Source organism: Rattus rattus, chromosome 2 (assembly GCF_011064425.1).
Source record: "Rattus rattus isolate New Zealand chromosome 2, Rrattus_CSIRO_v1, whole genome shotgun sequence".
In the NCBI taxonomy this organism is placed as follows: domain Eukaryota; kingdom Metazoa; phylum Chordata; class Mammalia; order Rodentia; family Muridae; genus Rattus; species Rattus rattus.
The window spans coordinates 180,919,665-180,945,447 of record NC_046155.1 but is presented as its reverse complement, the minus strand read 5'-3'; the positions used below and the strand labels follow the sequence as shown (position 1 = coordinate 180,945,447).

At 39.4% G+C, this 25,783-nt stretch overlaps 1 protein-coding gene across 1 annotated transcript in view; it reads left to right on the top strand.

The window, feature by feature from the left end:
- The window catches only part of LOC116893484 (killer cell immunoglobulin-like receptor 3DL1), a gene marked incomplete at its 3' end in the record, with an annotated part of 38,122 nt that overhangs the window by 7,502 nt on the left and 4,837 nt on the right, over positions 1-25,783 (top strand). Inside the window, exons 5-8 of the mRNA XM_032895234.1 lie at positions 4,949-5,227; positions 6,351-6,656; positions 20,853-21,146; positions 22,019-22,061. Of these exons, the coding sequence (XP_032751125.1) occupies positions 4,949-5,227; positions 6,351-6,656; positions 20,853-21,146; positions 22,019-22,061 (922 nt within the window). The remainder of the gene's footprint in view (positions 1-4,948; positions 5,228-6,350; positions 6,657-20,852; positions 21,147-22,018; positions 22,062-25,783) is intronic.

Sequence of the window (25,783 nt, the reverse complement as noted above, 5' to 3'; positions counted from 1 at the left end):
TCTGGTGCTTTCCTCTGAATCAGTAATGAATGTGCAGAGAGCAGTCCCTTCTTTTGCAGGTCTGCCTGCCTCTGAAGGTTTAGCTCTCCTCCACGGGATTTGGGTGCAGAGAACTGTTTATTCTGGTCTGTTTCCTTCCAGGTTCCGGCGGTGTCTCAGGCAGGGCTCCTCGAAATGTGATTTTTAAATCCAAATCTTGCTTTTATGGTTTGTTTAGATACCCATTATTTGCTTTGGTGTGAGAACTGGGCTCTGATGATGCCAAGTAGTCTTGGTTTCTGTTGCTTAGGTTCCTGTGCTTGCTTCTTGTCCTCTGGTTGTCTCTAGTCTTATCTGGTCTTGCTCTCTCTGACAGTAGCTTGGCCCTCCTGTAAGCCTGTGTGTCAGCACTCCTATAGACCTGTTTTCTCCCAGTGTGATCTGGGACCCAGAGACCTGTGGGACTAGGTCAGTTCTGGGAACAGGTAGAAATCAGAACCGTCCTGTCCCACACTGCTCCTCGATTTGTGTGTCCTGAGGCCTCTGGGTAGGTCCTCAGAACAGAAGAGTTGGTCTTATCACTGCTCTCAGATGTGTCGGCACTCCTGGTGACTGGCTTTCAGCTCTGATCACAGGTAGGGACTGAAAAGATCCTCTCCTTAACTGCTCCTAGGTTCCTGTGTCTAGCGGGTTCTAGGCATGTTCCTCTTGGGCCAAGAATGTGAGCAGAAGTAGTGGTCTCCCATGAGCTATCAGGTTGTCTGTACTTCTAAAAATCCAGCTCCACCCACCATGGGATTTGGGTACAGAAAGGTGTGGGACTGGGTCAGCTCTGAGTACAGGCAGAAACCAGAAGGGTCCTGTCCCAGACTGCTCCTAGTTTCCTGTGTCCAGAAGGAACTAGATGGGTTACTCTTGGGCCAAGACTGTGGGCAGAAGTCTCCCCTGAGCTCTCAGGATCGTCCTCACTTCTGAGAATCCAGCTGTCTCCCCGACAGGATTTGAATACAGAGCTCTGTGGGACAGAGTCAGCTCTGAGCACAGGCATAAACCTGAAGGGTCCTGTCCTAGACTGCTCCTGGTTTTGTGTGTCCTGAGGGCTCCAGGCAGGTTACTTGGAACAGAAGAGTAGGTCTCACCTCTGCTCTCAGGTGTGTCCTTACCTCTGCTCTCAGGTGTGTCCCAAAAGTTTAATAGTGCTGAAGGACAGTTTGCTAACATTTATTGGCAGACTTTTTCTTTTTTCCACTTTCCTCACTGAAAACATCATCCTGATCTCTTGTGACTTGTAGGCTCAGAAATTGGCCATTAACTGCATTTGAAATTCTTGTGCTTAATTTGCTTTTTTCATCCTATTTCTAATATCTCTCTTAATAAATTGCTCTGTGATCTTGTTTGGATTGAAATTTTTTTGTGTCACTGACCCTCTTAGACCTGACCATTTTCATATTACTCTATGTTTCAAGAGTGTTCTATATTTTTTTCTCTAAATGGGTTTTTCTGCTTAGTTTTAATAGCTGGTTTCTTCTTTTTGTTGATATTTTACAAATTCTTTGAGAATTTTATATGCTACATTTTAATTACATGCATACCACTGCCTATCATTCAAGACCTCTCCTCCTCTATCCTCCCAAGTGAACTTCTGTTTTCCTTTTCCCTCTAATGAATTTCAATGACTGATAATTGGTATTCATATAACATCAAAATATATGGCCATTTTTCATCATTGTATTTTAATATACTTCTTATACTTATATGTGAGATTATATAATGCCTAATCTAAACTCACTAGTTCTTTTATTTTAAGAAATGCACTACTGAAACATTCTATTAACTTTTTAAAGTTATTTTATTTATTTATATTCCAGTCATTACCCTCACCTTGGTCCCCTCTCCCTTGCCTCTGAGAGAGTGATCTACCCTCCCTGACAAAGCTTCCTCCTTCCCTAGGTCTTCAAGTCTCTAAGATTAAGCACATCTTTTTCCACAGAGGCTAGACCAGACAGACCTCTGCTATATATGTGTCAGGGGCCTCCAACTGGCTTGTATGCTCCTGGTTAAACTCAGTCCCTGGGAGATCCCAGGGTGCAAGTATCTGCCTCTGTCTCAGTCAGCTGCAAGTAGGGACTCTCAGAGGACAGGAATGCCAGGTTTCCTATCTATAATCACATCATTAACCTTTTCCCCCCAACATGGGATGGATCCCAACTTGGGCCAGTCATTGGAATACCTTTTCTTCGGTCTCTTCTCTATTTTCATCCCTCCAGTTCTTTTAGAGAGGAACAATTTTGGGTCAGAAATTTTGACTGTGGGTTAGTAACCCTGACCTGCCACTTGAGTCACTGTTTATCTACTAGATGTGGATGCTTTGAATTCCCTCTCCTCAATGTTGGGCATTTTGGTTACGGTCACCTCCAATGAGTCCTTACTTTCTAGGGAGTCACCACATATGCATACACACATGCACACTCACATGCGTGCGCACACGCGCGCGCGCACACACACACACGGCTGCTTATCGCCATTTATTCTTTTGTCTCTGGACTTCTTTCCTGCCCCCCCCCAATATATGATCCTGTTTGCCTTTGCCTTTTCCCCTTCTATACAGGTCTTTTCCTCTCTCTACCTCCCTTTATTATTTACTTCCCTTTCTAAGTGGGATTAAAGCCTCCTTACCTGGGCATTTCTGCTTGAGACACTTCTTATGGTCTGTAGGTTATATCCTAGGTATTCTGTACTTTCAGGGTAATACCCACTTATCAGTGAGTACATACCATTCATGTCCTTTTGGGTCTGAATTACCTCACTCAGGATGATATTTTCTAGTTCCATCCTTTTGATTGCAAAATTCATTATGTCTTTGTTTTTAATAACTGTGTAGTGTTTCATTCTGTAAATGAAAAACACTTTCTGTATCCGTATTTTGGTTGAGAGGCATCTGGCTTCTTTCTAGCTTCTGGATATTAGAAATAAGAACATGGTAGAGCACCTGTCTTTGGAGTATAGTGGGGCATTCTATGGGTATATGCTTAAGAGTAGTATAACTGGGTCTTCAGGTAGACTACAATTTTCTGAAGAGCCACCAGACAGATTTCCAGAGCAGTTGTACCAGTTTGCAAGCCCACAAGAAATAGACTAGTATTCCTCTGTCTCCACATCCTGACAAGCACTTGAGTTTTTGATCTTAGTCATTTTGATTGGTGTGAGGTAGAATTTCAGGGTCATTTTGATTTGCATTTCTCTGATGACTAAGGACTTTAAACAATTCTCTAAGTGCTTCTTGAACATTTGAAATTCTGTTGTAAGTGCTCTGTTTAACTCTGTACCCCCATTTTCAATTGGGTTATTTGGTTTTCTGGAGGTTGACTTCTTGAGTTCTTTATATACTTTGGATATTAGTCCAGTGTTGGATGTAGAATTAGTAAAGACTTTTTTCCTAATCTGTAGGTTTCTGACTTGTCCTACTGACAGTATCTTTTACCATAGAGAAGCTTTTTAGGGTAGGATAATTGACATCTCATTTATCAATTCTTGATTTTAGAGCCTGAGCCATTGGTGTTCTGTTCAGGAAATTTTCCCCTATGCCAATGAGTTTGAGGCTCGTTCTTCCTTTCTCATCTATTAGAAGGAAGGTAGAGCTCAGGGAGGGAGGAGAGGTCCCATGTTAGCTGAACTGTATGGGTATCCCAGCAAGTATGTGTATTTGGATAGATTCTCACCTGTGTCTTTGCTTACCGTGGACATCCTAGAATGCTCTCAAGCTGCAGCATTTGGGCACATATCAGGCTGCTGCTCAACTTTTTAAATTTTTTACTGTGTGTGTGTGTGTGTGTGTGTGTGTGTGTGTGTGTGTGTTTACATGTTTCATGGCACATTCTATCTCCAAGTCACCCAGGTAGCTAAGTAGTGCTATATTCCAATGTTTCACATGCATGGAGCCTTGAAAATATGGAGAAACTACATGTCTGCATCTAACTTACGACTATCAGTGTAGAAACATGAGTCCTTGTGACATCCGTGAATGGAGCTCTATCTGAGAGTACATAAAGGACAAATGTGCTCAAAAGAAGTATTCCTGCAGTTTTATTGTAGATTTTTTTGTTTCTGAAATACTATGAGATTTCTTGCTTTAACCCTTGAGTTCTAGAATATTCACAAAGTAATTCTCATGTGAGTAGTGTTATAATTCTAGAGTCAATGAACGTGAATCAAGAATGTTCCTTTTCTGCTATTTTTGGGTTATCAAGTTTCTATCAGGCATCTCGCAAAGAATTTCCCTCTACTCATCTGATGTATTTCTTTTCAAATTACAATTTTATGATCAAATCTACTTCACTATTTAATATTTATTTTAAGGCTCTTCATTAACAGATCTTAGCAGAGAAAAAATATCATATGTATGTGATAGAGAATATTAGTTATTTGAAGATGACCTATTGTGTTTCCTTGGGAGGGAGACAACCCATACTAATATGCTCACCTCATAAAGCAAACCCATGACATACCAAACAATGATTTCATCAATGCCCAATTAGGTGAATCTCTGAGTTTAATGAAGTTACTACTAGCAGTAGGATTATTCATAGAAGAAAGAAAAAACTCAAAGCATTACTAAATGCATACCTCAATATGGGTGCTTTTCATGAAAGCCAAAATACTGGAACTCTACACAACTTTTAGGCATTTAACATGTCTTAGACATCTCCTTTTGGAGCTCAGCTTTCCTAGTTGCTTAATTATTTTATAGCACTTAAAACGGACATGGGTGAATCTTTCAAGTTTTAGCTTTCCAGGACATTTGAAGTTTATTTACCTACTAAGCCTCATGAGATTCTCAACTTCTCCCATTAGAAAATGTATAGCTTAATACACAGAAAAAATATAGAAAGTACCTCAAAGAATTAAAAATTGTAGATTTAACTCTCAGGAATAAAACCATTAATATTTTACTCTGTTACTCTTCTTACAGGAAGTCATAATAAGCCTTCTCTATGTGCCTCGCCAAGTTATATTGTTCCGCAGGGACAGAATGTGACTCTTATTTGTGACTCTCATAGTAAACCTAACATATTCAAGGTGTACAAAGAAGATGGGTTTCCTATCCTTCAGTTACATGAGAAAACATTCGAGAAGAGCCTTGACCTTGGTCCTGTAACCCCAGAATATGCAGGCACCTACAGATGCTTTCATCATCAATACCCTAATGAAATTTCAGCACACAGTGAACCTCTGAAGATCATAATTTCAGGTCAGAATCCATATCTGGAGTATCATTTTATTCCCCCATATCTCCCAGCCCTAGAATTTCAGAAATAGTTTTAGTCAGCTTTGTCATTATAGAGAAATATTCAACAATACTGTGCTGGGCACAATGTAGTACCCATGGACATGCACTTTCTTGTACTTAAGGATTCCTGAGTATAAAATAACTCAAGGAAATATTGGGCTTTGAAAATGGATGTTTGATATCAGAGAAGGTATCAAAAAGCTGACATCAGGATGGGAGACTATCCTAAATTATCCTGGGTCTGTAGAATTACAAGTGTTAGTACAAAAAATAATTAATAAAACAGTTAGCAGAAAAAAGCATTATAGGGAGACACTCTACTGCTAACAATGACAGTGAAAAAGTCTCCAAGTGCCAAGGAATAAATGAGGTCTCTAGAAGATGAAAGGCAAAAAGAATAAATAATTTCTAGTGATTTGAGAAGTAACATATCCCTGTAGAACATTCATTTATGTATGCCATTTTGGCTTGTTTCAAAATTCTGATCTCCAGAACACTTATACTCTTTTTAAGAACTATATCTGTGATAGTTTTCTGCAAGTGATTGAAAATTAATAGAGAATCTATGTCAATGGGAATATTAAAAACTGGAGATGTCTGGAAATCAATAGGTCACCAAAGTTTTGGAGGGGGCAATGCTTATGAATATGAATCAGGAACACCTTACATAAATTTGTATAATAGAGATGACCAGAAGAGTTTGGCTATTAATGACCCTCATGACAAATCCCTTATTATTCCAAGGAATATACTTGTTCAAAAGTGGCACAAAGAAACTCAAAGCTGGTATGAAGCTTGTCATGTTTCCTGCTCTCCCCAAACTTGGAAAGGGACAATAAGATCTATGGTAGAATGGTTCGGATGACACAGTATCACAACAAATCAGTGGAAAAATATTGTGCGCTGATAGAACAAAAGGATTCAGAGTGTATATAGAAATATGGACAAATCTGTGTACAAAGTTGGCATAAACACATAAAAGTACACAGAGGCACTGACAGGGAAAACAGGCTAAGAAAAGGAGGACTGTAGATTTTTCAGAACAGAGAATGTAAACAGGTCCCTGTAATCTCTTTATTTCTAGGAATCTACATGAAGCCTTTCCTCATGGCTCCACAAACTCCCCTGGCAAATTCAGGAGAGAATGTGACTCTGGAGTGTCATTCAGAGATTATGTTTGATACCTACATTTTGACTTCACACAGAATGGGAATACTAAAGGAAACTTTGCAGCATTTTCAAGAATCTCCTTTCAGTGGGTCTTATGCCAATTTCACAATTGGTCCCATGACACCTGATCACAGTGGAACATACACATGCTATGGTGCTTACAATCATAGCTTATATGAGTGGTCAGACTCTAGTGACCCCGTTGACATCAAGATCACAGGTAAGAGTGTATATATCTGCTCATCACCCTATTTGCAATGCATAGCATGTATTTTGTTGGTTGGAAACACTGGGAGGTCAGGAGAACAATGGATTTGGAGAACTCAGAGAAAGGTGGCATTGGTTAGTATTTTACTGATGTAGACAATGAAAATAAAGGTACAAGGAAAGACCATTGTTTGAACAGTAAATCACAGACACAAGGAGATGCAAAGGAGTAATAAGACAGATGAACAAAAAGGAACAACTTGGCAAGTTTTATTTGAATCAGAGAGAATGAAGTTATTCTACTACCATTCAAACTCTTAGACAGTTTATAATTTTGTTTGGATTCTACATCTATTGGAAGGCTACCAGGATCATCAAAAGAATCATGTATCTGGCCTGAATTTAAGTGCCTAGGTACACTGCTTTTTAATGGGTCCTTAATGCCTTTGCAAAGCTGGGACCTGATGATTTTTGTTCTGTTTAGTTTGACAGTTTCTTTTCCTGTGGTTGACCTAATGTTCATCCGAGAAATCCATAACCCTCAGTGAATAAAGCACAAATTGCTGTTTGTTCACTACATCTCCAAACTGTTTTTCAGTTCATATTCAAAAGTTATTTAGACATTCTAGGTTGGCTAAAGAGAAACTTTGATAGAGTTTTTACAGGTGTATATGCACAATTGAAGTGTGTCAGAGATAGACAAAGACAGAGAAAGACAGAGACAGAGATAAAGACAGAGAGAGACAGAGAAAAAAAAGACGTGACAGATAGAAAGCATGGCATGTGTGGGAAGAGAAAGCCTACAAAAGTCAAAAGCCCCAATGGAAGATATGAAAGTGAAAATGGAGAAAAAATGGCAGATGTTGGATAACTCAAAACTGATCTATGGAAGCGCATGATAAATCACACTGGGGCAATAATACACTAAGAGGAACAAGAAAAGGATGATCTACCTTTCTGACTCTAGAGGAAAACACCTACTACCCTCAGGGCCCCTGTGCACAGGGACCCAGAACTAGGGGCAGGCCCTTCTGGTTGCTGCTTCCACAGGAGAGCTGAAACGCAGCCCCAAGGAGCGACTTCAGGACCAAGACCACAGGGAAGACCAACTTTTCTACTCCAAGTGACCTGCCTGGTGGACTCAGGACACACAAAGGCAAAATTCCTCTGGGAATGAACATTTCTGGTTTCTAGCTTGCACCTGAACCTCGCTGATTCTGGCCAACAGCTCCCTGCTCTCAAATCCTGAGGGAGAAAGAGCTGATCGCCCAGATGTGAGGGCACTCCTGAGACTGCAGGGTAGGAGAGATCGCCACTTCTGCCCAACTTTACCCATATCCCTGGCCCTAGAGAAACCTGTATAGGGCCTCTGGGAACAGGAAGATAGGGGCAGTGAAGCTGCAGGAACCCTGTGGTCCAGACTGTGCCCAGATGTGAATGGATCCAGTCAAACAGAACCCTGCAGTCAAATCCCATGGGAGGAAGAGCTAGACCTTCAGAGGGGCAAACATGCCTGAGAAGCCAGAAGAGACCACTCTCTGCTCACATTTCTGACTGTAGAAGAAAACAACTAGCACCATCTGGGTCCTCTTTGAACACGGATCCAGGAGAAGTAGGGAAAAACCCCTTCTGGTTCCTGCTGACAATGACAGCTGAAAGCCAGTGGACAGGAATGACTACGCATCTGAAAGCAAAACACTCTGTTTCCATAAATGGCTGAAAGAAAATAGGAAAACAGAACTACACACTCCGGTATACACCACTCCTGACACACAGGCCTATAGGACAGTCAAGACACCGTCAGAAATACCAAACAAAGGTAACAACAGAGACAACCTGAGAGTGAGATGCAAGCACAGGAACCCAAGAAACAGAAACCAAGACTACATGGAACCATCAGAGCCCAATTCTCCCATAAAGCAAACACTAAATATCCAAACACACCAGAAAAGCAAAATCTAGATTTAAAATCACATTTAAACATGATGATGGAGGACTTTGAGAAAGATGTAGAGAAATGCAGGAAAACACAAGTAAACAAGTAGAAGACTTTAGAGAGGAAACAGAAAAATCCCTGAAAGAATTAAAGGAAAACACAATCAAGCAGGTGAAGAAATTGAAAATGGAAATAGAAACAACAAAGAAAGCACAAAGGAGAAAACACTGGATAGAGAAAACCAAAGGAAGAGACAAGGAGCAATAGATAAAAGCATCACCAAAAGAATACAAGAGATAGAATCTCAGGAGCAGAAGATTCCATAGAAGTCATCAACACAACTGTCAAAGATAACGGAAAATGGAAAAAGGTTACTGGCACAAAACATACGGGAAATCCAGGCACAATGAGAATATCAAACCTAAGGATAATAGGTATAGAAGAGAGTGAAGATTCCCAACTCAAAGGACCAGTAAATATCTTCAACAAAATCATAGAAGAAAACTTCCCTAACCTAAAGAAAGAGATGCCCATAAATATGCAAGATGCCTACAGAACTCCAAATAGATTGGACCAGAAAAGAAACTCCTCCTTTCACATAATAGTCAAAACACCAAATGCACAAAACAAAGAAAGAATATTAAAAGCAATAAGGGAAAAAGGTCAAGTAACATATGAAGGCAGACCTATAAGAAGTACACCAGATTTCTCACCAGAGACTATGAAAGTCAGAAGATCCTTGACAGATGTCATCCAGATACTAAGAGAACAAAAATGACAGCCCAGGTTACTGTATCCAGCAAAACTCTCAAAACATAGATGGCGACACAAAGATATTCCAAGACAAAACCAAACTTACACAATATCTTTCTATAAATCCAGCACTACAAAGGATAATAAATGATAAAGCCCAACAAAAGGAGACAAGCTACACCCTAGAAAAAGCAAGAAATTGTTTTGCAGCAAAACAAAAAGACAAGCACACAAACATAATCTCACCTCCAAATATGAAGAAAATAGGACGCAACAATCACTATTCCTTATTGTCTCTCAACAACAAAGGATTCAATTCCCCAATAAAAAGACACTGATTAACAAACTGGATATATAGTGAGGACCCAGGATTTTGCTACCTACAGGAAACACACCTCAGAGACAAAGACAGACACTACCTCAGAGTAAAAGATTAGAAAGCAATTTTCCAAGCAAATGGTCTGAAGAAGCAAGCCGGAGTAGCCATTCTAATATAGAATAAAATGGATTTTCAACCAAAATCATCAAAAAAGATAAGGAAGGACACATCATATTTATGAAAGGAAAAATCCACCAAGATGAACTCTCAATCCTAAATATCTATGCTCCAATTATAAGGGCACCTACATACATAAAAGAAACCTTACTAAAGCTCAAACCACACATTGTACCTCACACAATAATATTAGGAGATTTCAACACCACATTTTCATCAATGGACAGATCATAGAAACAGAAAGTAAATAGAGACATAGACAGACTAACAGAAGTTTTGAACCAAATGGATTTAACAGATATTTACAGAACATTCTATCCTAAAACGAACGGATATACCTTCTCCTCACCAACTCATGGTACTTTCTCCAAAATGGACCATATAATCTGGAACAAAACAGACCTCAACAGATACAGAAAGATAGAAATTGTGCCATGAGTCCTATCAGACCACCACGGGCTAAACCTGGTCTTCAATAACAATAAGGAAAGAACGCCCACATATACATGTAAGTCTAACAGTGATCTACTCAATGATAACCTGGTCAAGGAAGAAATAAAGAAAGAAATTAAAGACTTCTTAGAATTTAATGAAAATTAAATTAGAGCATACCCAAACTTATGGGACACAATGAAAGTTGTGCTAAGAGGAAAACTCATAGCTCTGAGTGCCTGCAGATGGAAAGAGGAGAGAGCATTTATCAGCAGCTTGACAGCACACTTAACAGCTCTAGACAAAAAGAAGCAAATACACCCAGTAGGAGTAGAAGCCAGGAAATAATCAACCAACAGTATCAGAGGAAATTCAAAAAATCACCAGATCTTTCTACAAAAGTCAATATTCAACAAAACTTGAAAATTTGGAGGAAATGGACAATATCCTGAACAGATGCTAAGTACTGAAGTTAAATGAGGAACAAATAAACCATTTAAGCAGCCCCATAACTCCTAAGGAAATAGAAGCCGACATTAAAAGTCTCCCAACCAAAAAGAGCCCAGGTCCAGATGTGTTCAGTGCAGAATTCTATCAGACCTTCATAGAAGACATCATACCAATACTATCCAAACTATTTCACAAAATTGAAACAGATGGAGCATTACAGAATTCCTTCTATAAAGCCACAATTACTCTTATACCTAAAGCACACAAAGACCTAATAAAGAAGAGAACTTCAGACCAATTTCCATTATGAATATTGAAAAATACTTAATAAAATTCTTGCAAACTGGTTCCAAGAGCGCATCAAAACAATCATCCAGGCGAATGCCAGCAGCAAACCACTGAACTGAGAATGGGACCCCCGTTGAAGGAATCAGAGAAAGAACTGGAAGAGCTTGAAGGAGCTGGAGACCCCTTATGAACAACAATGCCAAGCAACCAGAGCTTCCAGGGACTAAGCCACTACCTAAAGACTATACATGGACTGACCCTGAACTCTGACCTCATAGGTAGCAATGAATATCCTAGTAAGATCACCAGTGGAAGGGGAAGCCCTGGGTCCTGCTAAGACTGAACCCCCAGTGAATGTGATTGTTGGGGGGAGGGCAGTAATGGGGGGAGGGTGGGGAGGGGAACACCCATAAAGAAGGGGAGGGGGAGGGATTAGGGAGATGTTTGCCCGGAAACTGGGAAAGGGAATAACACTCGAAATGTAAATAAGAAATATTCAAGTTAAAAAAAAAAACAAAAACAAAAAAAAAAAACAATCATCCCTCATGATCAAGTACACTACATTCCAGGTATGAAGGGATGGCTTAATTTACGGAAACCATCAATGTAATCGACTATATAAACAAATTGAAAGATAAAAACAACATGATCATTTCATTAGCTGCTGAGAAAGCATTTCAAAAAATTCAAAACCCTTTCATGATAAAAGTCCTGGAAAGTATAGGAATTCAAGTCCCATACCTAAACATAGTAAAAGCCATATACAGCAAACCAGTAGCTAACATTAAACGAAATGGAGAGAAACTTGAAGCAATCCCACTAAAATCAGGGACTAGACAAGGCTGCCCACTCTCTCCCTAATTATTCAATATAGTCCTCGAAGTCTTAGCCAGAGCAATCAGACATAAGAGCAGATCAAAAGGAAAGAGTTTGGAAAAGAAGAAGTCAAAATATCACCACTTGCAGATGATATGATATTTAAGTAATCCCAAAAGTTCCACGAGAGAACTACTAACCTGTTAAAAACCTTCAGCAAAGTGGCTGGGTATAAAATTAACTCAAATAAATAAGTAGCCTTCCTCTACACAAAAGAGAAACAAGCCAAGAAAGAAACTAGGGAAACGACACCCTACATAATAGTCCCAAATAATATAAAGTATCTCGGTGTGACTTTAACGATGCAAGTGAAAGATCTGTATGATAAGAACTTCAAGCCTCTGACGAAAGAAATTGAAGAAGATCTCAGAAGATGGAAAGATCTCCCATGCTCATAGATTAGCAGGATTAATATAGTAATAATGGCCATTTTATCAACAGTGATCCACAGATTCAATGCAATCACCATCAAAATTCCAATCCAATTCTTCACAGAGTTAGATGGAAAATTTGCAAATTCATCTGGAATAAAAAAAAATCCAAGATAGATAAAACTATCCTCAACAATAAAAGGAATTCTGGGGAAATCAATATCCCTGAACTCACGCAGTATTACAGAGCAATAGTGATAAAAAAAAAACTGTAAGGAATTGGTACAGAGACAGGCAGACAGAGCAGGGGAATAGAGTTGAAGACCCAGAAATGAACCCACACATCTATGGTCACTTGCTTTTTGACAGATGATCCAAAACCATCCAATGGAAAAAAGATAGCATTTTCAACAAATGGTGTTGGTACAACTGGAGATCAGCATGTAGAAGAATGCAGATCGATCGATTCTTATCACCCTGTTCAAAGCTTAAGACCAAGTGGATCAAGGACCTCCACATCAACCCAGATACACTCAAACTAATAGAAGAAAAAGTGGGGAAGAATCATGAATACATGGGCACTAGACAAAATTTCCTGAACAAAACACCAATGGCTTATGTTCTAAGATCAAGAATCAACAAATGGGATTTCATAAAGCTACAAAGCATCTGAAAGGCAAATGACACTATCATTAGGACAAAATGGCAACCAACAGATTGGGAAAAGATATTTACCAATCCTACAACAGATAGAGGGCTTATATCCAAAATAAACAAAGAGCTCATGAAGTTAGAATGCAGGAAGACAAATAACACTATTTAAAAACGGGGTTCAGGCAATCCAGATACTGCCCGGACCTGAAGGGACCTGGTCAACTGTTCTCTGCACCCAAATCCCATGGGAGGGAGAGATGAACCTTGAGAGGGGCAGACACACCTGGGAAGCCAGAAGAGACTACACTCTGCCCACATTTCTGAATCCAGAGGAAAACACCCATCACCATCTGGGACCCCGGTACACAGGGGCTCCAGGAAAAGGCGGCACAGGCCCTCCTGGTTGCCACCCTCTCGGAGAGCTCAAAAGCAGCCCCCCATGAGGACCTTGAGCCACTGAACCACAGGTAAGACCAACTTTTCTGCTCCAAGCCACCTGCCTGATGGACTCAGGACACAGAGGCAAAATTCCGCTTGGACTGGACACTTCTGGTTTTTAGCTGGAGCCCCAACCTCACTGATCCCAGCCCACAGCTCACTGCTCCCAAACCCCTTGGGAGAGAGAACTCACCACCAGAACAAGTGGGCACTCCTGAGACTGCACAGTGGGAGAGGCCAACAATGCTGCCCACCCCTGCCCACATCCCTGTCCCAAGAGGAAACTGTATATGGCTTCTGGGAACCGGAAGATAGGGGCACTCGAGCAGCAGGTTCCCTGCAGTCCAGACACCTCCTGGACCTGAAGGGATCTGGTCAACAGTTCTCTGCACCCAAATCCCGTGGGAGGGAGAGGTAAACCTTCACAGAGGCATACACGCCTGGGAAGCCAGAAGAGACTACACTCTGCCCACATTTCTGACTCCAGAGGAAAACACCTAACACCCTCTGGGACCCCTGTGCACAGGGGCTCCGGGAAAATGCGGCACAGGACCTCCTGGTTGCCGCCCTCACGGAGAGCTCAAAAGCAGACCCCCACGAACAATTTGAGCCACGGGACCACAGGTAAGACAAACTTCTATGCTCCAAGCGGCCTGCCTGGTGGACTCAGGACACTGGCCCACAGGAACAGCTGAAGACCAGTAGACTGGAAAGACTACACCCCAAAAGGAGAACACTCTGTTCCCATAACTGACTGAAAGAAAACAGGAAAACAGTTCTACAGTACTCCTAACACACAGGCCTTTATGACAGTCTAGCCACTGTCAGAAATGGCAGAACAAGGTAACACCAGAGACAACCTGATGGTGAGAGGTAAGCATAGGAACCCAAGCAACAGAAACCAAGACTACATGGCATCATCGGAGCCCAATTCTTCCACAGTAGCAAACACTGAATATCCAAACACATCAGAAATGCAAGATATAAATTTAAAATCAAATTTCATCATGATGCTGGAGGACTTCAAGAAAGACATGAAGATCTCCCTTAGAGAAACGCAGGAAAACATAAATAAACAAGTAGAAGCCTACAGGGAGGAATCACAAAAATTCCTGAAAGAATTCCAAGAAAACACAATCAAACAGGTGAAGGAAATGAAAATGGAAATAGAAGCAATAAGTAAAGCACAAAGGGAAACAACTCTGGATATAGAAAACCAAAGGAAGAGACAAGGAACCATAGATACAAGCATCACCAACAGAATACAAAAGATAGAAGAGAGAATCTCAGGAGCAGAAGATTACATAGAAATCATCGACACAACAGTCAAAGATAATGTAAAACGGAAAAAGCTACAGGTCCAAAACATACAGGAAATCCAGGATTCAATGAGAAGATCAAACCTAAGGATAATAGGTATAGAAGAGAGTAAAGACTCCCAGTTCAAAGGACCAGTAAATATCTTCAACAAAATCATAGGAGAAAACTTCCCTAACCTAAAGAAAGAGATGCCCATAAACATAGAAGAAGCCTACAAAACCCCAAATAGATTGGACCAGAAAAGAAAATCCTCCTGCCACATAATCGTCAAAATGCCAAATACACAAAACAAAGAAAGAATATTAAGAGCAGTAAGGAAAAAAGTCAAGTAACATATAAAGGGAGATTTATCAGGATGATACCAAACTTCTCACCAGAGTATGAAAGCCAGAAGATCCTGGACAGATGTCATACAGACCCTAGGAGAACACAAATGCCAGCTCAGGTTACTGTATCCTGCAAAACTCTCAATTAACATAGATGTAGAAACCAAGATATTCTATGACAAAATCAAATTTACACAATATATTCCTACAAATCCAGCCCTACAAAGGGTAATAAATGGTAAGCCCAACATAAGGAGGCAAGCTACACCCTAAAAAAAGCAAGAAACTAAATGTCTTGGCAACAAAACAAAGAAAAGAAAAGCACACAAACATAATTTCACATCCAAATATGAATATAAGAGGAAGCAATAATCGCTACTCCTTAATATCTCTCAACATCAATGGTCTCAACTCCCCAATAAAAAGACATAGATTAACAAACTGGATATGCAACGAGGACCCTGCATTCTGCTGCCTACAAGAAACACATCTCATAGACAAACACAGAGACTACCTTAGACTGAAAGGCTGGAAAACAACTTTCCAAGCAAATGGTCTGAAGAAGCAAGCTGCACTAACCACTCTAATATCAAAAAAAATCGATTTTCAAATAAAAGTCAACAAAAAAGATAAGGAAGGACACTTCATATTCATCAAAGGAAAAGTCCACCAAGATGAACCCTCAATCCTAAATATCTATGCTTCAAATGCAAGGGCACCTACATGCATAAAAGAAACCTTACTAAAGCTCAAAGCACACATTGCACCTCACACAATAATGTAGGAGATTTCAACACCACACTCTCATCAATGGACAGATCATGGAAACAGAAATTAAACAGAGACATAGACAGACTAAGAGAAGTCATGAACCAAATGGACTTAACAGATATTTATAGAACATTCTATCCTAAAACAAAAGGATATACCTTCTTCTCACCAACTCATGGTACTTTCTCCAAAATTGACCATATAATTGGTCAAAAAATGGGCCTCAACAGGTACAGAAAGATAGAAATAATCCCATGCGTGCTATCAGACCACCACGGCCTAAAACTGGTCTTCAATAACAATAAGGGAAGAATGCCCACATATACGTGGAAATTGAACAAGGCTCTACTCAATGATAACCTGGTCAAGGAAGAAAAAAGAAAGAAATTAAAAACTTCTTAGAATTTAATGAAAATGAAGGTGCAACATACCCAAACTAATGGGACACAATGAAAGCTGTGCTAAGAGGAAATCTCATAGCTCTGAGTGCCTGTAGAAAGAAAAAGGAAAGAGCATATATCAGCAACTTGACAGCACACCTAAAAGCTCTAGAACAAAAAGAAACAAATACACCCAGGAGGAGTAGAAGGCAGGAAACAAACTCAGAGCTGAAATCAACCAAGTAGAATCAAAAGGACCATACAAAGAATCAACAGAACCAAAAGGTGGTTCTTTGAGAAAATAAACAGGATAGATTAACCGTTAGCCAGACTAAAGAGACGACACAGAGAGTCAGGCCAAATTAACAAAATCAGAAACAAAAAGGGATACATAACTACAGAATCAGAGGAAATTCGAAATATCATCAGATACTACTACAAAAGCCTATATTCAACAAAACTTGAAAATCTGCAGGAAATGGACAATTTCCTATACACATACCAGGTACTGAAGTTAAATCAGGAACAGATGAACCATTTAAACAACCCCATAACTCCTAAAGAAATAGAAGCAGTCATTAAAGGTCTCCCAACCAAAAAGAGCCCAAGTCCAGACAGCATCAGTGCAGAATTCTATCAGACCTTCATAGAAAACCTCATACCAATACTATCCATACTATTCCAAAAAATTGAAACAGATGGAGCACTACCGAATTCCTTCTATGAAGCCACAATTACTCTTATACCTAAACCACACAAACACCCAACAAAGAAAGAGAACTTCAGACCAATTTCCCCTATGAAAATCGATGCAAAAATACTCAATAAAATTCTGGCAAACCGAATCCAAGAGCACATCAAAACAATCATCCACCATGATCAAGTAGGCTTCATTCCAGGCATGCAGGGATGGTTTAATATACGGAAAAACATCAACGTAATCCATTATATAAACAAACTGACAGAACAAAACCACATGATCATTTCATTAGATTCTGAGAAAGCATTTGACAAAATTCAACACCCCTTCATGATAAAAGTCCTGGAAAGAATAGGAATTCAAGGCCCGTACCTAAACATAGTAAAAGCCATACACAGCAAACCAGTAGCTAACATTAAACTCAATGGAAAGAAACTTGAAGAATTCCCACTAAAACCAGGGACTACACAAGGCTAACCACTCTCTCCCTTTTTATTCAATATAGTTCATGAAGTTCTACCCAGAGCAATCAGACAACAAAAGGAAAACAAAGGGATACAAATTGGAAAAGAAGAAGTCAAACTATCATCATTTACAGATGATATGATAGTATATTTAAGTGATCCCAAAAGTTCCACCAGAGAACTACTAAACCTGATAAACACCTTCAGAAAAGTGGCAGGGTATAAAATTAACTCAAATAAATCAGTAGCCTTCCTCTACACAAAAGAGAAACAAATTGAGAAATAAATTAGGGAAATGACACCCTTCATAATACTCTGAAATAATATAAAATATCTTGGTGTGACGTTAACCAAGCAAGTGAAAGATCTGTATGATAAGAACTTCAAGCCTCTGAAGAAAGAAATTGAAGAAGACCTCAGAAGATGGAAAGACCTCCCATGCTCATGGATTGTCAGGATTAATATAGTAAAAATGGCCATTCTATCAAAAGCGATCTACAGATTCAATGCAATCCCGATCAAAATACCAAAACAATTCTTCAAAGAGTTAGAAAAAACAATTTGCAAATTCATCTGGAATAACAAAAAACCCAGGATAGCTAAAACTATCCTCAACAATAAACGGACTTCTGGGGGAATCACTATCCCTGAACTCAAGCAGTACGACAGAGCAATAATGATAAAAACTGCATGGTATTGGTACAGAGACAGGCAAATAGACCAGTGGAATAGAATTGAAGATGCAGAAATGAACCCGCACACCTATGATCACTTGATTTTTGACAAAGGAGCCAAAACCGTCCAATGGAAAAAGGGTAGCATTTTCAACAAATGGTGCTGGTTCAAATAGAGGTCAGCATGTAGAAGAATGCAGATCAATCCATGCTTATCACCCTGTACAAAGCTTAAAACCAAGTGGATCAAGGACCTCCACATCAGACCAGATACACTCAAACTATTAGAAGAAAAATTGGGGAAGCATCTCGAACACATGGGCACTGGAGAAAATTTCCTGAACAACACACCAATGGCTTATGCTCTAAGATCAAGAATCAACAAATGGGATCTCATAAAACTGCAAAGCTTCTGTAAGGCAAAGGACACTGCTGTTCAGACAAAACAGCAACCAACAGATTAGTAAAAGGTCGTTACAAATCCTACAACTGATAGAGGGCTTATATCCAAAATGTACGAAGAACTCCAGAAGTTAGACCACAGGGAAACAAATAACCCTATTAAAAAATGGGGTTCAGAGCTAAACAAAGAATTCACAGCTGAGGAATGCCGAATGGCTGAGAAACACCTAAAGAAATGTTCAAAATCTTTAGTCATAAGGGAAATGCAAATCAAACAACCCTGAGATTTCACCTCACACCAGTGAGAATGGCTAAGATCAAAAACTCGGGTGACAGCAGATGCTGGCGAGGATGTGGAGAAAGAGGAACACTCCTCCATTGTTGGTTGGATTGCAGAGTGGGACAACCATTCTGGAAATCATTCTGGAGGTTCCTCAGAAAATTGGACATTGAACTACCTGAAGACCCAGCTATAACTCTCTTGGGCATATACCCAAAAGATGCCCCAACATATAACAAAGACATGTGCTCCACTATGTTCATAGCAGCCTTATTTTTAAAAGCCATAAGCTGGAAAGAAACCAGATGCCCTTCAACAGAAGAATGGATATAGAAAATGTGGTACATCTACACAATGGAATATTACTCATCTATCAAAAATAATGACTTTATGAAATTCATAGGCAAATGGAGGGAACTGGAAAATATCATTCTGAATCAGGTAACACAATCACAGAAAAACACCTTGTATGCACTCATTGATAAGTGGATATTAGTCCAAATGCTTGAATTACCCTAGATGCACAGAACACTTGAAATTCAAGAAGGATGACCAAAATGTGAATGCTTCACTCCTTCTTTAAAAGAGGATCAAGAATACCCTTGGTAGGGAATAGGGAGGCAAAGTTTAGAACAGAGGCAGAAGGAACACCCATTCAGAGCCTGCCCCACATGTGGACCGTACATATACAGACATCCAATTGGATAAGATGGATGAAGCAAAGAAGTGCAGGCTGACAGGAACCAGATGTAGATCTCTCCTGAGAGACACAGCCAGAATACAGCAAATACATAGGCGAATGCCATCATTAAACCACTGAATTGAGAACAGGACTGAAAGAGCTTGAAGGGCCTTGAGACCCCATGTGAACAACAATGCCAACCATCAGAGCTTCCAGGGACTAAGCCACTACCCAAAGACTATACATGGACTGACCCTGGGATTCAACCTCATAGGTGCAATGAATAGCCTAGTAAGAGTACCAGTGGAAGTGGAAGCCCTTGTTCCTGCAAAGACTGCACCCCCAGTGAACGTGATTGTTAGTGGGAGGACAGTAATGGGGGGAGGATGGGGAGAGGAACACTCATATAGAAGAGGAGTTGAGGGGCTAGGGGGATTTTGGCCAGGAAACTGGGAAAGGCTATAACAATCGAAATGTAAATAAGAAATACCCAAGTTAATAAAGATGAAAAATTTTAACTGTGTTTTCATTACAAAAAATAAAAATACATTTATACTTACAGAAGCATAAAAATACTTTATGTATACATAAAAATATTTCATAAGTTAATTGCTGGATAAAATTAGTATATATTAATAAAAGACATACTTTTAAAAAGTCAGATGGAATGAAATAGTTGAAATAGAGGGAGGAACTATCACCCTCATAGAAGCAGGTGGAGTGAGGATGGGATAGGGTGTTCTGGAGGGGAATCCAGGAAATGTGATAGCATTTCAAATGTAAAAATCTAAAATATCTAATAAAAAAAGGAACAGAGACAGAGACTCTCAAAAATCTAAAGTGGGGATAAAATGAGTACTACAGTGAGGTCAGAGTCTAAGTCTGATACTATAGACAGAAAGATGGAGGAGAGTAAGAAACTGAGTTGAAGAGTAGAGATATGGATACAGGGATGAGGCAGAGGAGAGATCACAAAAATGTAAGACAGAGGAGTGACTACTAAGAAGTGAATGAGCAATGGAAAAATGTGGCCTTCTAGAACTCATTGAAGTGTAATAAGAGTGCTGAAGTTATTGCTTCACAATTGATGGCTTCTGTTGGGGGTGAGGAAGGGGAAAGAGCCAGTAATATTTAATGAGCATTCCTCTGGAAATTTGACTATTCTCCAGAGTGTGCATAGATAACATAAATTAGACTTTTTATTTTATAATTTTCCCTTTTTCCTTTATTTTTATTTTATTTCATATTTTTGGAGAGGGAGGTCAAAAGATTAGGGACATTAATATAGAAGGACTGGGAGACGAATGTGGTGTGGCTACATGATATGAAATTCCCAAAGGAAAAATAATTTTAAAGATTGAGAAAGAACATAAAGTAGAGGTAAGGGTGTAAGAGGAACTGGGGGAGAAAAGAATGCCATAAATTATACCTTATGAATTTATCAAAGCATAAAAAAGTAGTCTATGTTAAAAAAGAAAAAAGATACAGGCCTTCTCAGCGTCTCTGCATCTTTCAGGTGAATACAAGAAACCTTCTCTGTCATTTGTGATGAGCCCTGTACTGGTGTCAGGAGAGAACATGACCCTGTCCTGCATCTCTAACCATCAGTTTGAAATGTTCCATCTATCCAGAGAAGGGGTGCCTCAAGGAAAAGGGATACCTGCAATGCAGAGCCACAGTGGTAAATTTGAAGCCAAATTCCTTCTTAGTCCTGTGATCCAAAAAGGGAACTATAGATGCTATGGCTCTTTCAAAAACTCTTCCCATGTGTGGTCATCTCCAAGTGACCCCTTGTACCTTCCTGCCAAAGGTAAGAAAGCCTCATATATAATTCATGTCCTGAAACTAATGAAATGCTAAGGCTAGGGCATTCCTGAGAACCATCCTACTGATGGCGGAAGGTACACACACACACACACACACACACACACACACACACACACACACCAAAAATTAACTTGGCAATATTTACATATGTGTGTACACAAACAGATACACCTATAACAATTATATTTTTTTCTTTTTTTTTTTTTCCGAGCTGTGGACCGAACCCAGGGCCTTGCGCTTGCTAGGCAAGCGCTCTATCACTGAGCTAAATCCCCAACCCCACCTATAACAATTATAATCAAAGAAAAGACACTATCAACTTAAGAGTATTGGAATGTTAAAAAGAAACCTTTGAGAAAGGGTAAAAGGAAGACATTGAGGAAAGAAAAAGGAATGGCAAAGAGATATAATTATATTTCCATTAAAAAATTTTAAAAAGGAGATGAAGTTTAAGTGAAGGTATTACAAAATCATAGACAGGAAACTTGCCAATGAATCCTTATCTTGTTCACCAGACACATTGAGTTTTCTGTGTAAGGAGTTAGGACAGACACTTGAGGGATTAGATTGGGATCTGCTTGGACAGATCTGAGATGGTGAAGCACTTCTGATCTCTCCTCACATAGATCTCCTCACAGTATTCCTATTGTCTCAGCACAATTTGAAATCTAAGGAGCCACCTCCTTTCAGCAAACCACATATACACATCCTATAACTTTAAGTGCTCAGCACTGAGTAGTGAAATAGGCATTGTTTACTGTCCATACCCAAAGAACGTTTCATAAGAGGATGACGGACAGCATCACTGATCAACTCTTGTTTCACCTTCTGTCCCATTTCTAATAAATTCATCAGGAAATTGCCCTTCATGCACAGAAGTAGATTCCAAAAACAGGAAGTAAATGATTTCTCTTCTCCCATGTAGAAACATGGGGGCCAAAACCTCTTTGGGTTCATGTTTTGGCTCAGCTACCTCCAGGCTCTGTAGTCTTAACCTCATCATCTCCATTTTCTGATTCTTAAACTCTGAAATATCAAAGGTTGTTTATGAACAGTATGGAACTTCTAGGGACTACTCATGTCATCTCACTTCTCCTCCTAAAATCTACTGTAATTGAAAAGGAGAGTAAATTTTACTCTTTTTCCTAAAACAATGGATCTCTTGAAGAGGAAGTGATAGGTGTTGTTGTAAAATTATATTATGAGATTGTCTTCTACCCCCACTACCTCCAGCACTGCAGTGCTCCAAGATATCTCATAGATATCTTGCCAGAAACACAAATCCTAAATCCATGGTAGCTGAGTGTCTCTAGCCCCCACACAATCTCTTAAACTTAGCTACATGAAAGAACACACAACACAATTACCTCTGAACCAACTGATAAGATATAATTGCCCACCTAATCATACAAAATGCTATACACAGCCATCCCTTAAGAATATTCACAACAACCTGTAAATACACAGAGGGGAATCTTAATGTCAGCCTCCATGTTCTCTCCAGGACTTCTCTTGCAATCTCCTCCAATCCAGTCTCCTCCTCTTTCCTCAAACTTTTGTCCCACCCATCCTTCCTTCTCATCCAATGACAGGCCTCATTCTATCCTGTACCTGCCTTCACTTGTATGACAATCCTACTTTTCACCCTTTTTGTCTATTTAAAAAAAACTTTTCTTTCAAATGGAAGCTTAACACAACTATTATCATTTTGTAAGTAAAAGCATAAAATATATCTAGCACCCAATATAGCACTTTATCAGTTAAACAGAAAATTTAGTTATCCATTCCAGCTAAAGAAAGGCTTAAAATCTATGTTATATCCTGGCTAGCTTGTATACTATCTGATAACTATCTAATAAAATATGTATTTTTAGACTTAAATAGCCTAATAGGCTATAAAACTATAATCGGTCTTCAACGCTGCCAGAAATCTGAGAATGACCAATTATCTATAAACATAAGAAGCCTAACACAGCTTCCAAAACTGAAAGGTTGTAGATACAAATCTCCACTAGCATAGTCATCTGTAGGCAAAATGTGAGCTCAAGTCTTCAGCCTTCTGGCCCAAAATCAACTGACAGACTCTGGAAATGCAGAAATCTTGAAGGGCTGATAATTCTGGCTTGGCAAAATTATCAGTAGCCTATTCTGCATAAGGTGTCCCATTTGGAGAGTATTAGTCTGCAGATGAAACAGGCAGTTTCTGTCCAGTGGCTGCCTAGCCACAAAATATTGCCTCACCTAGAGTTAGAGATGTTCAATTTGTTCATTTAATCAGCCAAAGGGGAACAGTTAGGAGCAGATATGTCTCAGCCAAAGATAAATAACTTTACATCTCATATTTTGTGGATTATTGATGTTTTGAAAACCATCTATCTATATAAGGTAATCTGGACTGTTGCCCATTAGCTATCTTATTATCTTGAATGTATTCTAACAATCTTAGAGCCATGAATTTGCTATTTGACCCTTAACTCACATGTGTAATCAACTCAAAAGTTTGTAACGGCATCAATAGTAGGACTGGCTCTAAACTTTGTACTTTTAAACTTTTTTAACAAATAAATTCTATACCAAAGCCACGATATGATTTTAGCTTAGTTACCAAATGAGATTATAACTATACAACTCAATCTAGCTAATTCCTCCCAGTTAAATTACAACCATTTCTAGATTTCTCATAAAACAACCTTAGAATAACCACTCTCAACCGCCCAAAAGTCCAGAGAATTGGGGTGGTGACTCTTCTATAACTTCTTCAAGCTGTACATGGGTGTTGAAATATCCTTGTGGGTAGGGGGTAGGAAGAATGAAGCAAACACTGTAGCTGGATGTGTCCTGACTGGACCCAGCTGAAAGTCCTTGAGACCAGGAATCTAAGTAGGCACACTCTACAACATACAACTCTCAAGACAAAACTTTAGAATCGAGATATCTTTTTGTTTGATTCTCTTGAATCTAGTTTTTCAGGTTATCTCCCTCTCTCAAATCTGATCAATATGACTCTGTGAGGTTACCAAAGCCTAATCACACTTTTTAATAACACAAAACAAAACCTTTTTCCCAGAATACTGTGTTCCTTAGTCTGTAACAAGAAAAGCTTGTATCTTGCACTCTCTCCCAGAGTAATAATATAACCATAAACTCAAAGTCACAACCATTATGAAGATTAAACAATTTTTAAAAGAGGAAGTAAACTAAACAATAGTGTATGAGCCTGCTAGGCTTTTGTAATCTGTCATATTAGGAAATTAACCCAAAATTCCCGTGGAGCCCACACTAAGAGAATCTGAGCTTCCTGTTATGGTAAATATGAAAAATATCCTTGAACCCTTGCTAACTGGCATCAACAAGCCATATGGCCTTTAGTGGCATAATTCATAAAACAAACTAAATGCCTATCAATTTTAATATCCATAAGCAACTTATTAAACCAGGACTTTAGCCCAAAATATATCAATCTGTCAAGCTCTCTACCTGGAGCCACAGATTTTTATTTAACCTTAATACCCAATCTATATGATCTGTTAATCTCTCTACCTAGAGCCACAGATTTTTATTTAACCTTAATAACTTGTAAATATCACAATTCTCTACTTGAAGTCAGTGACTAATTCTCCTATCTAAGTTCCAAACCATGGGTGAAAATCCCTACATGATTCGGATAATCTCTGTACTCTCTTCATAAAAACAAACTTAAATCAACTTTTAATAATACCTGTCATTAAGAAGTAGCTTGTCTAACTAGGATTTCAACCCAAAATTCCCGTGGAGCCCACATTAGAAGGAATATGAGTATCCTGAAAGACTTTCTAAACAACTTTCTTTAAAAAGCAGCTTTTAATCTCTAACTCTCTGAGCTGCCATTACTTATCACAGAGCAGGGGAACTGCTGAGTCTTTTCTTTGTTTAAGGTTCCCTTCCTTGGGCCATCATATGATTCAACATGGCACTGGCCCCCTCTTACTTAGAAAGTAAAACTTTCTCTCAACTCAGGATTACTAGTGGATTCTCACCAATCATAGTAGTTCGCTATCTGTTGTAAAATTGTATTAAGAGGCTGTCATTTACCCCTACTAGATCCGGCATTGCAATGCTTCAAGATATCTGGTAGATATCTTGCCAGAAACACACATTCCAACTCCATGGTGGCCCAGTGTCTCTATTCTTCACACATTCTCTTAAACTTAAATAGCTACATGAAGGAACACACAACACAGTAACCACTGATCCAATTGATAAGATAATTGTCCACCTAATCATACAAAACCGTATACACACTCATCCCTTAAGAATATTCATAACAACCTGTAAATACACAGAGGGAATCTTTTTTTAATTTTTTATTAACTTGAATATTTTCTTATATACATTTCAGTGTTATTCCCTTTCCCGGTTTCCGGCAAACATCCCCTCCTCCCCCTTCCTTATGTGGGTGTTCCCTCCCCCACCCTCCCCCCGCCATTGCCGCCCCCCCGACAGTCTAGTTCATCAGGTTCAGTCTTAGCAGGACCCAGGGCTTCCTTCCACTGGTGCTCTACTAGATATTCATTGCTACCTATGAGGTCAGAGTCCAGGGTCATCCACATAGTCTTAGGTAGTGGCTTAGTCCCCCGGAAG